Raw genomic sequence first — 13,009 nt, forward strand, 5'->3', positions numbered from 1 at the left:
CCAGCAAAGTGACTGAGCTATATATTTCTTTCTCAAACTCTTTTCTGTTATGGTTTAAAACAGAATATTGAATATAGTTCCCTGTGCTATATAGTAGGACCCTGCTATTTATCCATCCTATATATACTCATTTGCATCTGTAATCCCGAACTCCCAATCCCACAAATCTGTTCTCTATAGATCTGTGAGTCTGTTTCTGTTTCAGATAAGTTCATCTGTGTCATATTTTAGATTCCACATATAAGCGATATCATATGGTATTTGTCTTTCTCTTACTTCATTAAGTATGATAATCTCTGGATCTATTCATGTTGCTGCAAATGGCATTATTCCACTGTTTTTATGGCTGAGTAGGATTACATTGTATGTATGTGCCATATCTTCTTTATCCATTCATCTGTTGATGGATATTCAGGTTGTTTCCATGTCTTGGCTATTGTGAACAGTGCTGCTACGAACATACGGGTGCGTGTATCTTTTTGAATTACGGTTTCATCTGGATGTACGCCCAGGAGTGGGACTGCTGGATCATACAGCAACTCTAGTTTTAGTTTTTTTGAGGAACCTCCGTACTATTTTCCATACTGACTGTACCAGTTTACATTCTCACCAACAGTGTAGGAGCGTTCCTTTTTCTCCACACCCCCTCCAGCATTTGTTATTTGTAGACTTTTTAGTGATGGCCATTCTGACTGATGTGAGGTGGTACCTCATTGTAGATTTGGTTTGCATTTCTCTTAATACTTAGTGATAATGAGCATCTCTGTTTGTCTTTGGAGAAATGTCTATTTAGGTCTTCTGCCCATTTTTCAACTGGGTTATTTAGTGTTTTGTTGTTGTTCAGTTTGGCTAGATTTTGCTATTAACCCCATTTTAAAGATGTGAGAATCAAGCCACAGAGAGGATAAAGTGGGAACCTTTGATTCACACTTCCACTGCATTTAAACCTGAGCAGGACCCCTCAACAGCAGATGCACCTCTCCTCCATAATGAAAAGTGGCGTTACACTGCCCTTCCCTGGGCCCTCTGTGTATGTACCTGCTGGAGGTAGCAAAGTCAATCAGGGAGGCAGGAGAGGAAGATTGGAGATGCGGGTCCAAAGGAGGAATGAGGAGATGTTCCAGCTCATCAACACTGCTGAGGGGCAGGTGCTCCATTTTTTTTAACCATCACTTCCCTGCCTTCCCCGAAGAAGCTGCTGGAGGGACAGGCGACAACAGCTGCCAGCACCCCTCCCCACCCCAGCCCTGTGTTAGGCCACTGGATGAGGCAGCTCCCCATCCAGGGCAGACCTCTCAGTCACCAAATCTGAGACATTCACCCTGCTTCATCCCTGGACTGTGGATTCGGGTTTCAAGCTCTTGACCAGGAAAGACACGGGCCCAGAAAGGACCTGTTCAGGTCACAGAGCTTGTAAATGTCAGAGTGAAAAGTAAACCAGGTGTCCAAAGGCCAGGATATTTCCCCACTCCCCATACAGCTATTCTGTGTAGAACCTTCCATGGTAGAGGGGCTATAATCATGCCCAATGGGTCTCCCTTAAGAAAAAGAGGAAATAAACATCACAGAAGAGCTCTGGGAAACTGTCTGATCTCCACAGTAGGAATGGCCCTTACCCCACCTGTAAAAGTGAGTCAGAACAGTTTCCTTTTTTTTTTTATTTGTATAAAATCTCCAGAAAGAACTGGTATATTTATTAACTTCAAGATAGCCTATGGATGAACTGACTTTTGTACTAGTTAAATATGAAGCCATGTGAATGCAGAGCCTGTTCAAAATAAATATCTTTTTAAAAATACTCTTTCCTGAAGCCCCAGTCAGGACTGCTCAGGTCTGGTCTCACCTCTGCTACACCGACTGTACCTTTGGCCTCTCCCGGAATCTCTCTGGGCCACCTCCTCCGCTGTGAGTGGGCTGAGCCAAGTCATCTGTAGGCTCCTCTTAGTACCTTCCTCCCTCCCATCCTCAGAGCAGCTCAGACTCAAAAGGCTAGGTACCTTTATCTGTCTTGTCTTTTAGGTTGGTTTTCTTTTGCAAGTCCATGAAATGCAACCTTCTCGACTGGTTCTTCTGGCAATTTTGTTGCTATAAATCTAAGACCACACAGGCTATTCACACCACTGGAGCAGGAAAAAAAGCCAGGTGACTTTGCCAGCTTAGAACTTCAGGGAGCTCACCTCTGTCTGTGTGAAGAGGCAGGGTTGAGTAGCCCCTGGGAAATGGCATGGTGAGTCTCCAGCTGGTAGGTGGAGCTGGGGGGTGATGAGGGAGAACAGCACTGCTCCAGGGGGACAGGGTGCTCTGAGGACACACACATGAGGTGTGAGGCTCCATGCTTGTAGGGAGCTTCAGGCATTTAAAAGACCTCTGAGCCCTGATTTTCTCACTCACAGAAATGGAGCTGAAACTAACTACATCACAGTTTGTTGTGATTAGATTCAATACTGAGGTATTCTTTTTGAAAAATATTCTATGCGTGTCTTTGCTGGGTCTTTGTTGCTGCACGTGGGCTTTCTCCAGTTGCAATGCATGGGCTTCTCATTGCGGTGATTTCTCTTGTTGCAGAGCATGGGCTCCAGAGCACAGGCTCGGTAGTTGCGGTTGTGATTCACAGGCTTAGCTGCTCCGCAACACATGGGATCTTCCTAGACCAGGGATCCAACCTGTGTCTCCTGCACTGGCAGGCAGATTCTTTATCACTCCCACCAGGGGAGCCCTAGCTGTTCTGTGACTATTCATTTCCTTCCCTTTATGCTTAAGCAGAAGGAAGCAAAGGCCTTCAAAAAGAAGAAGACACATTCACGCAGCTACTGTGTAGCAAATGGACCTGCAGAGATTTAATTGATGTAGAAAACACAGGACTGTCACCAAAGTTGGTTGCAGCACATGAGCTATTCCCAAAGCACACAGAATGAACAAAATGGACATCCTATGTGGCAGACTGATGCCGAAAAAGGACCTGCAGGTAAACAAGCCAATGGCATCTTAGTTCCTTATAGAAAGAAACGAGGGGTGGGAGGGTGGAGAGGTGGTTTCTAGGCATTGGAGAGGAACCCCCACAGCTTTCAAGATGAGAAAAGGGGGGGCATTTAAATGATGGGGCAGATGTTGAACACCCCAGCCTGTCCCCTCAAGGGGCCCGCTGACATGGGAAGGGTGGCAGGGTGCTGTGCCAGACGGCAGGCATGGGCCCAGCCTCTCACCTCCTTCAGAACAAGTCCCCAGGCTCTGAGAAGGGGCGGCAGGGGTGGCACAGGCGGAAAAGACAGATGGAAACAACACACATATATACCCGAGGTGATCCAGGAAGACGAAACCAAGGTAAGCCCTCCTGGTCTCTTCCTATGGCTCACTGGCTTCCTGGAAGCTGGGTGCTTGATACCTGAGAATGTAGCTGGGGTGCTCTGGGGAGGAGCCCCAGGGCGGGGGGAAGGAAGTGCCCCTGAGGAAAGCCCAGGACGAGCAGAAGGAAGACCGGTGGCAAGACTTCTGGGGCCAGTGTCCAGCCACCGCCCACAGGGCTCTGGGTCCAATCCTGAGATAAGTCAAAAGGTGAGACAGAGTGCTCAGGAAAGGGGACAGTTTAAAAAAAAAAAAAAAAAAAAGCTTGATCTCTACAGGGCTGAGGTATTAGAGAGGCGGGCCCTGGTCCCAGAGTACAAACATGCCGGGGTGACTTTGTTCTGGGGAGTGAGGGACCACACACGTGACCCTGGGAGCTCCAAGCGGGCCCCACGGGTCCAAGAGACTGTCTCCACTCCCAGGGAGTCCCCTGGCCTCTGGAGTAGGAGCTCCGCCAGCGCCACCTCTGTCTCCTGAAGGCGCTGCCCCACGTCAGTGTCACCAGGTTCACGCACAAGTCACACAGGGCGGCCTGAGCTGTTACAGTCTAGGGGTGGCTCACTGTTCCCGGTCACACCATCCGTTTCCCCTGGTCCCCCGTGGTTCCTCTAAGTTCCAAGTGAGGCAAGCAGCACAGAGGGGAGGCCGGGAGAATGCTTTATCAGAGGGAGTAAAGTGCAGGCAGCAAGTAGGGCACATGGTCTGGGTGCAAGAGAGGCCAGGCTGCCCGCCCCGGCTCACTGCCTCAGTAGTGATAGATCTTCAGTCTGTTGCTCTCATCCAGGTCCAGCTGCAGGAGGCTGGAACCAGTCACTGGCTTGGGCACCAAGGAGAAGAGAGGTCTGGCCACTAGATGAAGGAAAACTCTGCAGTCAGCTGAGCACGGCTGGGGAGCAGTCACGGGCCAGACGGGACCCTCCTGGGACCCCCACCCCACCCCCCTAGGGCCCATTGCACTGGCAGTTAGAGCGGGAAGGGATCAGGGGGAAGGGATCAGCTCCCTCGAAGGATTGGGAGGCAGCTAAAAGGATACAACTTGGGGTCGTTCTTGTAATGCTCTAGCCACTTTTGGTTAGCCGCGATCGTGTCCTGATAGTTGGAGATGCCCACCTCGGGGACTCGGGAGTAGGGACGCTGCAGGAGGCGGAGCTGCTCACTGCAGGGAGGGGAAAGGAGGCAGGAGCCTGGCAAGAATGCCCCTCTGGGGTGAGGAGCATCCGTTTCCAAAAGGGAAGAGGGTGGAGCCCCCACCCTGGGTGAATGCGCCTAACTTCAGGGCTCCCATGTCGGCCTGTGCCCAGCCAATCTCATCAGCAAACACTTTCCTCTCTATCAACTCAAATACCGTCCCAGCATTAGCTCCCAAGCTGGCCAAAGGGTAAGAGGGGCTGTACTTATGGTTGGGGGCCTGCAGGGACACATCACGGGGGGTACATTTGGCAAGGAATAAGATGAAGGGGAAATTAATAACAGGTTTCAATAATTGCCCATCTGTCTCCCCTACAGGGAGCTCCCCCTCCCTCCAGATGTTGCTCAGCAGGTCTGGGGAAAGAAGGGAGCCGTGCGCAGCAGATAAAGAGCTCAGGGCAGAGACGAAGGCCTCACTCCACGGCCAGATCCTATTTCTCCCCAGGGTGCCACGGGGGAGCTTCCTCATGGGGCTGGCTCAGGTAAGGCCAGCCTGGCCCCACTGGGACCTCAGCAGCTTTGTGGCCTGGGGGACCTGCCTAATGTCTGGGTGACATGACAGGGCCTTCTGGTCCCTTTACCAGGCCCCACCTGCCCTGGGAGCTGCAGCTGAGCGGCATGGCCCCACCCTGAGCCCACAGGGAGGCTTACCTGGCAGACACATAGCCCAGCCTGTTTTCCAAGGGGGCAGGGCCACTGTTGAGGAACGGGATGCCAGCTGGCAAAGTGTGAGGGAGGCATTCAGAAATGAGCAGCAGTTTAGCCAAGCCAGCCCCCTCTCACCTCCCCCCACCCAGAAACTGCAAAGGCAGTGCCCCAAACCAAAAACCGGAAAAGCTTCTGAGGTTGGAGGTGAGAGACCGATGGTACCCAGGAACTGTCCTACTTATTTCTAAAACTGAAATTACTTTTCCATTTGGGTCACGACAGGAACGTAGAACCTTTTCCTTCAAATAACTGTTTTTATGGATTTTCACATTCCTCAGCAGGGCCATGAGACCAGAGGAAGCCACATGCAGCCAAAGGGCTACAAACCCCAAAGTCACAGACACGGGGTCAATTGCTCACTCCCTGGGTCCCCTGTAGGATATTACTTAACCTCTGAGTCTGTTTCCTCACCTGTAAAATGGGGATAAATATTGTGAAATAACCTCAGAGGATTATTATAAGGACTCAATGAAAAACCATACATAAAATGCCTGGCCCATAATATATAATACACAAGATGGCAGCGACCACAACTCTGACAAATGACCTCCTTAGGTTCAGCTGAGCTCTAGAATCCATCATCAAGGCCCCATCAGGTAAACCGTCCTTGACCCAGAGGGCCTCCAGCCCCAGAGTGAGCAGCAAGGTCCTCCCAGGGACCCTCAGTGTCCGGGGGCCATGCCAAAGCTGGGGGCGAGGGGCAGGCAGAGGAGGGAGGTGGGGAGGCGGAGCCAGAACAGCACAGAGCCCGGAGGGAGGCTTACTTGGAAAGTACTTGCGCCACTTTTCCACCAGGAAGTCGTCCACGGTCTGAGCCACAGAGGAAGAGAGCCTGGGGCCCAGCCCCGGGTCCCAGGTCCACATGGCAGACGTGGACTGAGCCGGGGACAAGGCTGAGCCCCGGGCCTGGGAGGGGTGGGAGGGAGCTGGGGCGCTCCTGGAGCCCTGGATGGGGGGCGGCACGGGCATGGGGGTGAAGAGCGGTGGCGGCTGGGTGTTGAGGCTGCCCAGGACGCCGAGCACCCCATTGAGCTGGCTGCTGATACTCTGCAGGGAGCTGCTCAGATAGTGGATCTTGTTGGGGACGGTGGGGCTCGGGGTCAGGCTGCCTGAAAAGGGAAGAGGCGGAGGGTGGAGAACAGCCTGGCTGGTACTGCACCCTACTGGCCCACATCCCTACCCGCTTCCCTGTTCCTCTCAACAAAAGCCTCACGGCTTCAGTGTTCCAGGGCGTCTCCAGAAGAGGCCCTCCGCCCCTGTGCAGGTCAGAGCGGCAGAGGGAGAAGAGACTCCCAGGCAATAGCAGGGGAGGGAAAGGCCAAGAGGGATGCTTCTCTCGCTGCAAGTCCCCTGTGCACTCAAAAGGCCTCCCCTGAGCCTCTGGGCCCTGCACACCCAGCCAGCTCACTCCTGCCAGGTCATTTGCTGACCACTTGTTCCAGACCAGCATGGCAGGGGGGGGCCCTCTCTTGCAGGGCTGTGGGGAGGGGCTGCATCTCTGGTCCCCATGGACATCCCAGTCCTCCCCTCCACCAACTCACGGCGAGGCAGAGGATAGGAGTCGGAACTGTCACTGCTCCCATCTTCCAGGTCGCTGAGGTCAAAGGTCACCACCTTCTTTGGGGGTGGTCCCCTCAAAGTGTCCTCATCTGAAGCCTGGTGGGAAGACACAGCAGATGAGGATGGCACCTGCCCTGTTTTTCTGCCCTCGTGACAGCTAAGGACTTGGGTCCCAAGTTCTGGGAGAGGCACAGGCTGCCCCGCAGGTGAGGCTGAGAGAACTCAGCCACTGGAGATATAGGCAGTAAGGTCACCAGAGTCACCCCAGTAAACACTCCCCATGGTGTCTTTCCAGCTCCTGCTGTGTCCCCATCTCAGGCATCCAGAGGAAAGCCTACAAGGCCCAGGGAAGGGAGTGAAACCGAGGAGCCTCTATTCCTGGCCCTCAAGGCACACCTCTCCTCGGGCACCAGGGCAGGGCCAGTCCTCTCCTGAGAACCTTCAGCAAAAGGATCCAAGTCTGCTCAGGACGTCTCGGCACAGATACCCAAACCCCTAAATGTGCTCGACAGTCAAAGCTGAAGCCACAGCCACCTTCAGAAGCCCCAAGCCTACTGCCAATCCTGGGCCTAAGCTGCCCTGACATGGGACCCAAGAACCCCCACCGAATCCCAGGAACAGAAGAGGGAGGCTGGGGCCAGGCTGGGCTGCACCTCTTCCCGGAGAGAGGACTCCAGCTGATGCAGCTTCTCCTCCTTCTTCAGCAGGTCATGGCCTTTCCGCATGGCCAACTTCATCTCATCCAGGTGCCTGGTCTCCTGCAGCCAGGGAGGAAGGGGAGGAGAAAGACGGTGACTAACCACACGGGCACATGCAGGAGTCCCTGCTCTGCCGTTTGTTGCCTGGGTCATATCTGGGTGAGTTTAAACAAATTCCTGAACTCTGGATGTTCATTAAAAAAAAAAAAAAACTTTTCATACGGTCTTGAAGATTAGATAACATATGCTATGTACCCTCCACTATGCCCACACCTAATAAATTCTCAAAACAGTTACTATTAAACAAATGGTTATTATTATCATCACTGCTCTACCATTACTACCCCCATCCTCAACAGCAGAGATTCAGCAGAGCAATTCCAGGCCCTGGGAGTGGAATGCAGATGCCCCTGGAAGGCTACCCCTCCATAAGAACTGACCTCTGACCCTCTGCTGCTCCCCAGTCAGACTTAGCGGCCACAGGGCCCACAATCCCTCACCAGCTCTGAGCACCATCGGAACTCTAAGGGAACAGACAATCTTCTGCCAAGATCCTCACATGGCAAAAAGATGTGTGATTCCACTAATAATAATAACCATTGTTATTATTCCACTAATAATAGCCATGAAAAGGAGAAGTCGTCTCCTTTTCATTACAAATTAGGGTCTCAGAGAAGGAAAACGGGGAATTCAGGCTTAAGCTGAGTGTGCTCAAAAGATTTTCACTTATGAGTAAAGTCTTGAGTGTGATAGAATGGTCAAGCAATGTGGAACTTCTAGAAAATGGGAACACCACTACAACCCTGTACATCGTCTCTGGTTCTGTGAGGCCCAAGTGACTTCCGAGTAGAGAAAGCATTCTGCACTGCCAGGTGAGTGTAAGGAGCTTCCATCCTTGTGGTCATCCATAACCTCCATCTCCTGTCTGGTCTCCCTAGACTTGTCCAGTGACCCTGGGCCTACCTGACCACTCAAGGGGAGCCCAAAGGGAGGGCCAGCTTCCTGCCCCCAGCCTCCCCCACGTGGCTGAGTCCCCCCGGGGCTCCTGACCTGCTCCAGGTCCTTGCACATGTCCTCCAGGGCTGTGGTGCCTGGTAGGTTTTTGGCTGCCTCCTGGCGCCAGTGCTGCTGGGCGGCCTTCAGAGCTGTCTGCCGCCTCCGCATGGAGCGCGACTGTCGCACCAGGAAGTCTTTGGCGTTGCGGAGAGCCAGCCCCTCAGCAGAGACGTAGTGCCGAGCACTGCAAGAGGACAGGGCAGGGGCTGGAGTGGGGACACAGGCTCTGTGAACTCCTGCTGTGGGTCACGAGCACTGCCCCAGCAGATGTCCAGCCTGAGCACGGACCGCAGGGCTAGGAGAGCACGGGGATGCCCTGCTTGATACCCACAGTGTGCGGCACACGGGATGGGCACTTCAGTCCTCCCACCCTGACCCAGACAGGGACCAAGCCTGAGGCCTCCTGAGATGGCCAGACTCTCCTATCAGCCTGACCCTCAAGCAAGGGTCAGTACATGCTAGCATGCTGTGTCAGTGATCACCCTGGGCACCTTCCTGGGTTGTCACAGAAGCCTCCTCAGTGCCCCAGCCCCTATCCTTGAACCAAGCCCCACTGGAGACCATGGGCCCACATCAGTCCCCGCCCCTGAGGCATCTCCTCACTCAACCATTCCTGGATCCTCAACCCAAAACAGGACAGGTTATTGGAACGCACCTGTCCAAGGATAAGGCAGTCTCCTTGCTCTGGGAAGAGAGAGAAGGATACCTCTTTAGTCTGGTTGTAAGACATACAACTGAGCAACTGAACTGGACTGAAGACACACGCAGTAGAAAACGCCCACTGAATGTAACAACATCAGATAACTACAGGCTCAATGGACTCAGAAGTCCCTCCTAATGGCCCAGACAATGGTTCTGCCAGCCACTGAGCACCAGTCACTTACGGATTTAATTTGACTGATGGAGAAGCAGGGCTAGCAATGATAAGAATAGGAGACTAAAATCCTAGGCAGAATAGTCAGGACCCTTCCTGGAGCCCCTCTCCTACCCACTTTCCCCTGCTGGAGCCCCATTCCTCCTGGACCTCAACCCCTCCCCTAGAGCCCCGCCCCCCGTGGAGCCCTGCCCTATTCCAGCCACCCTGACCCTTCCAAGAGAAGCTCACCGTCCGGGGGGATCTCCTCAGGTCCTCGAGGTGGAGATCGGGCTCCAAATGCAGGGAAGCATTACTGTCCTTTACCTCCAGCTCTTTCAACAAGTCCTGTTGCTTCTGAACTTTGACCTCCAGATCGCTGTGATGGGAAATTGGGGTGGGGGGGGGGGAGTTGGTGAGACAGGGTCACATGCTGAAGCAGGCCAGGTAGCACCTTTCAGGACTCCTAGCAGGGACGGGACAGAGCAATCTCCATTCTTTCAATCCTGCCAAAGATGCTGAGACAGGGCTGGGGCAGGCACAGTAGAACTAGGGGACACAGGCTAGTCACAGTCTCTTAATCCACCCCCTCAACCCCCCGCCAAGTCTCTACAAATCTCAGCCACTCCGCCTGGCTCCACCTCCGCTTGCCAACTGGACCACGAGGAGACACAGCTCCCGAGCAGCAGAGGTCAGAGGGCAGGTGGGAGGCGCAGGAGTGGCGGGGCGCAGGGGTTCAGACCACCTGACATGCTTCTGCAGCCTCTGACTCTGGGCCTGCAGCAGCTCCACCTGGGACTCCAGCTCCAACTTGCGGGCCTGAAGCTCCTCGAGGATTCTTCGGAGCTTCCGGTTTGACTCCAGCAGGTGGGTGTGCTCCTTCTTGGCCTCCTCCAGGTGCTGATGGGTGGTTGTGGCTTCCTGGGGGCAGAAGGAAAGACAGAAGGACCTGTGGGAGGGAGTCGACGGGGGAGGTACAGAGCAGACAGCAGCAGACACCCGGGCTGCACACTGCGGATACAGGCCCTGCCCCTTCGTGGCCCCGCCCTCTCCGCGGCCCCGCCCCCCCAGTTGCCGAGCTGATCCCGCACAGAGAGGCAATCTGTGGGATGCTAGCCAACAGAGTTTGGAATCCAATTCCCCAGATAGACCAGGGGAATGAAGGGGCTGGGGAAGGAAGGAAGTGCAATGAGGGAGGGCAGGAGGAGAGGCAGACGCACCTCGCTCTCCAGCGCGACCTGCCTCTGCACGTCGAGGAGCTGTTGCTTCTCTTTCCGGGCCGCCTCCTCCTGCGGGGCACACAAGGTCTGGCCATCTGGCCGACTCTGGGCCTCTCCTGGGGGAGCTGACTTCCAGGTCAAGGGTACCTGAGAGCCTGTCCTCTACCCCTACTCCCGCACCTGGACATCCAGCTGAGCCAATCGGGCCTTGACATCCTTGGTTCTGGTTTCAAGTTCCGCCTCTAAATCTTGGAGCTTCTTTTCCTGCATGGAATGTAGGTGGAGAGAGAAATGGGAGTGCAGCCAGCGCCTAGGCCCTAGCTGAGGGCCTGGAGTTCACGACCCTGTGACCCACACCACGTGCTCCAAGCTGGGCTGGGCTCCCCCAGCAGAGCATCACCCCTTACTTATTTGGGGCGGGGGGAGGTGAGCAGAGGCAAAGACACCAACCCTAAGGTCTGTGGTGCACTGACCTCCACTTCTAGTCCTGGGGATGCTCCTTGGCCCAGAAAGCAAAAGAGCAAGGATGCCCCAGCTTGGGGATGGGCAGCGAGAAACCTCCCCACCCCTGAAGCCGTTAGGCTCCACCCCGCCGCGGTGGCAGTGCCGGGCCCCCAGCACTCTTCTGCCCTGGGTAGAGGGGTCGGGGAGGGCGGGCCCCAAGCGACCGTCAGCCCAGAGGCCCACCTGCTCCCGGTGCCGCCGCCGCAGGTCCTCCAGCTGCCGGTCCTGCTCCAGTCTCGCTGACTCCAGCTCTCGCTCGTGGGCCCTGCGCAGGCGCTCCAGCTCTCCCGTCAGGTGCCGGAGGAGCTCAGCCCGCTGCTTCCTCTCCTAACGGAGGGTGGGGCCATCGGTGGGAAACCACGGCGGCCCCTCCCAACCCTTCGACCAGAGCCGCCCCCTACCCTGCCACCTCAGGTCAGTAAGATCAGTGATCCCACCAGGCCTCTGAGGCCGACTCTTGGAGAGAGAGGGCCCGGGACCGTGTGGTCTCGCCCCCAGAAACCCTGCACCCCCTTTGCTGCTGCCGAAACAACACTGGACAGACGTCCTGAAAAATCCCTGGTGTGGACCTCTGCCTCTCTTACCACCCCCAACACACACAGCCTTCCTTCCTTAAGGGAAGGGGTCTTTACTAAAATGTCACTATTCTTCAACAAGGGCAGACTGGTTTAGGAAAGGAGTCGACTACATTTTCCTCTGGGCTGCTATTTCGGCCCTGGTGCAGAGTCTGGGATACTGGTTCAAGTTTCTGGAGGCGTAGCCTAGAAAATGGGGACAGAAGCCCACCCAGCTCTAGGCTAAAGTCAGCCACCAGCCCTCCTGTTGTTCACCCCAATGTGAGCACGCCAGCATGGGTCCACTTAGTCATGTACTTTCCCCTCCAAGCCAGAGGCTGAAGAAGGGCAGGTAATATCCAAATATTGGTGGCTCAGACGGGAAAAGCGTCTGCCTACAATGCGGGAGACCTGGATTCGATCCCTGGGTCGGGAAGATCCCCTGGAGAAGGAGATGGCAACCCACTCCAGTATTCCTGCCTGAAAAATCCCATGGATGGAGGAGCATGGTAGGCTACAGTCCATGGGGTCGTAAAGAGTCGGACACAACTGAGCAACTTCCCTACTTCCCTTCCCTTGCCAATCTATTTCCTGCAGTCCTGGAATTTCTATTAGGCCTGGAGGCACAGGGTTGGCGGTTAAACCAACCGCATCAGAAGGCTCTGGAGTCAGACAGTCTTGGCTTGAATCCTAGCTCCTCTCCTTCTCAGCCAGGGAGGCTTAGGGGAGTTGCTTATGCTCAAGTCTCAGTTTCCTGTTTTTAAAATGGAGAGACCGGTAGTATGGACACCCCCGCCTGAGGGTATTGTGAAGACTAAATGAGGTTAACGGGCAAAGAGCTCAGGATGCACCTGGCACATCATATAAGCTCGATACACCTCGGCTGTTACTAACAGGAGAGCAAAGTGCAGTCTGATGGCAGGGAGGCTTTAGGACAAAGGCAAAACCGGATTTCACCACTGCCGGGGGGCAAGTAAAGAACGCTTCCCACCACCCCTGACCCCTTCCAAGGCCCTCAGGACATCTGGGAAGGACCCCGAGGGGTGGGTGGGTGGGTAAGGGTTTGTGTGTGTGTGTGCATGCACACACACACACACACGTGCACCAGGGGATGTGGCCAAGTCACCTCGGCCTCGTACTGCTGCCTGGCCTCGGCCACCACCTGCTGGTGCTCCTCCTTCATCCTGTCCATCTTCCGCTCGTGCTCCCGCTCCACCTCCTTGCGCTTCTCTCTCAGGAGGCCGCTGAGCTGCCGGGCAGGAGGCAGGGATGCGACATCCAAGACTGAGGCTGGAGCAGCACCCGGGGACTGAAGCACTTGAAGGA

General features: G+C 54.8%; 1 protein-coding gene across 12 annotated transcripts in view; it reads right to left on the reverse strand.

Moving 5' to 3' along the window:
• Positions 1 to 2,738: 2,738 nt before the first annotated feature.
• The window catches only part of CEP164 (centrosomal protein 164), a 71,060-nt gene continuing 60,789 nt past the window's right edge, over positions 2,739 to 13,009 (reverse strand). For 4 of the 12 annotated variants that reach the window (XM_065944950.1, XM_065944948.1, XM_065944949.1 and 1 more), the window contains 14 exons: positions 12,810 to 12,932; positions 11,313 to 11,456; positions 10,806 to 10,889; positions 10,626 to 10,694; positions 10,151 to 10,326; positions 9,658 to 9,784; positions 9,208 to 9,236; positions 8,547 to 8,736; positions 7,452 to 7,556; positions 6,780 to 6,894; positions 6,003 to 6,347; positions 5,182 to 5,248; positions 4,376 to 4,498; positions 2,742 to 4,184 (listed from right to left, as the gene is read on the reverse strand). In XM_065944950.1, the coding sequence (XP_065801022.1) occupies positions 4,088 to 4,184; positions 4,376 to 4,498; positions 5,182 to 5,248; positions 6,003 to 6,347; positions 6,780 to 6,894; positions 7,452 to 7,556; positions 8,547 to 8,736; positions 9,208 to 9,236; positions 9,658 to 9,784; positions 10,151 to 10,326; positions 10,626 to 10,694; positions 10,806 to 10,889; positions 11,313 to 11,456; positions 12,810 to 12,932 (1,794 nt within the window). In that variant the 3' untranslated portion in view covers positions 2,742 to 4,087. Of the gene's footprint in view, positions 4,192 to 4,375; positions 4,499 to 5,181; positions 5,249 to 6,002; positions 6,348 to 6,779; positions 6,895 to 7,451; positions 7,557 to 8,546; positions 8,737 to 9,207; positions 9,237 to 9,657; positions 9,785 to 10,150; positions 10,327 to 10,625; positions 10,695 to 10,805; positions 10,890 to 11,312; positions 11,457 to 12,809; positions 12,933 to 13,009 lie in introns of all 12 variants that reach the window. The other 8 variants (XM_065944939.1, XM_065944941.1, XM_065944938.1 and 5 more) reach the window with 4 other exon arrangements.

The sequence above is a fragment of the Muntiacus reevesi genome, chromosome 9 (assembly GCF_963930625.1).
Source record: "Muntiacus reevesi chromosome 9, mMunRee1.1, whole genome shotgun sequence".
NCBI classification, from domain to species: domain Eukaryota; kingdom Metazoa; phylum Chordata; class Mammalia; order Artiodactyla; family Cervidae; genus Muntiacus; species Muntiacus reevesi.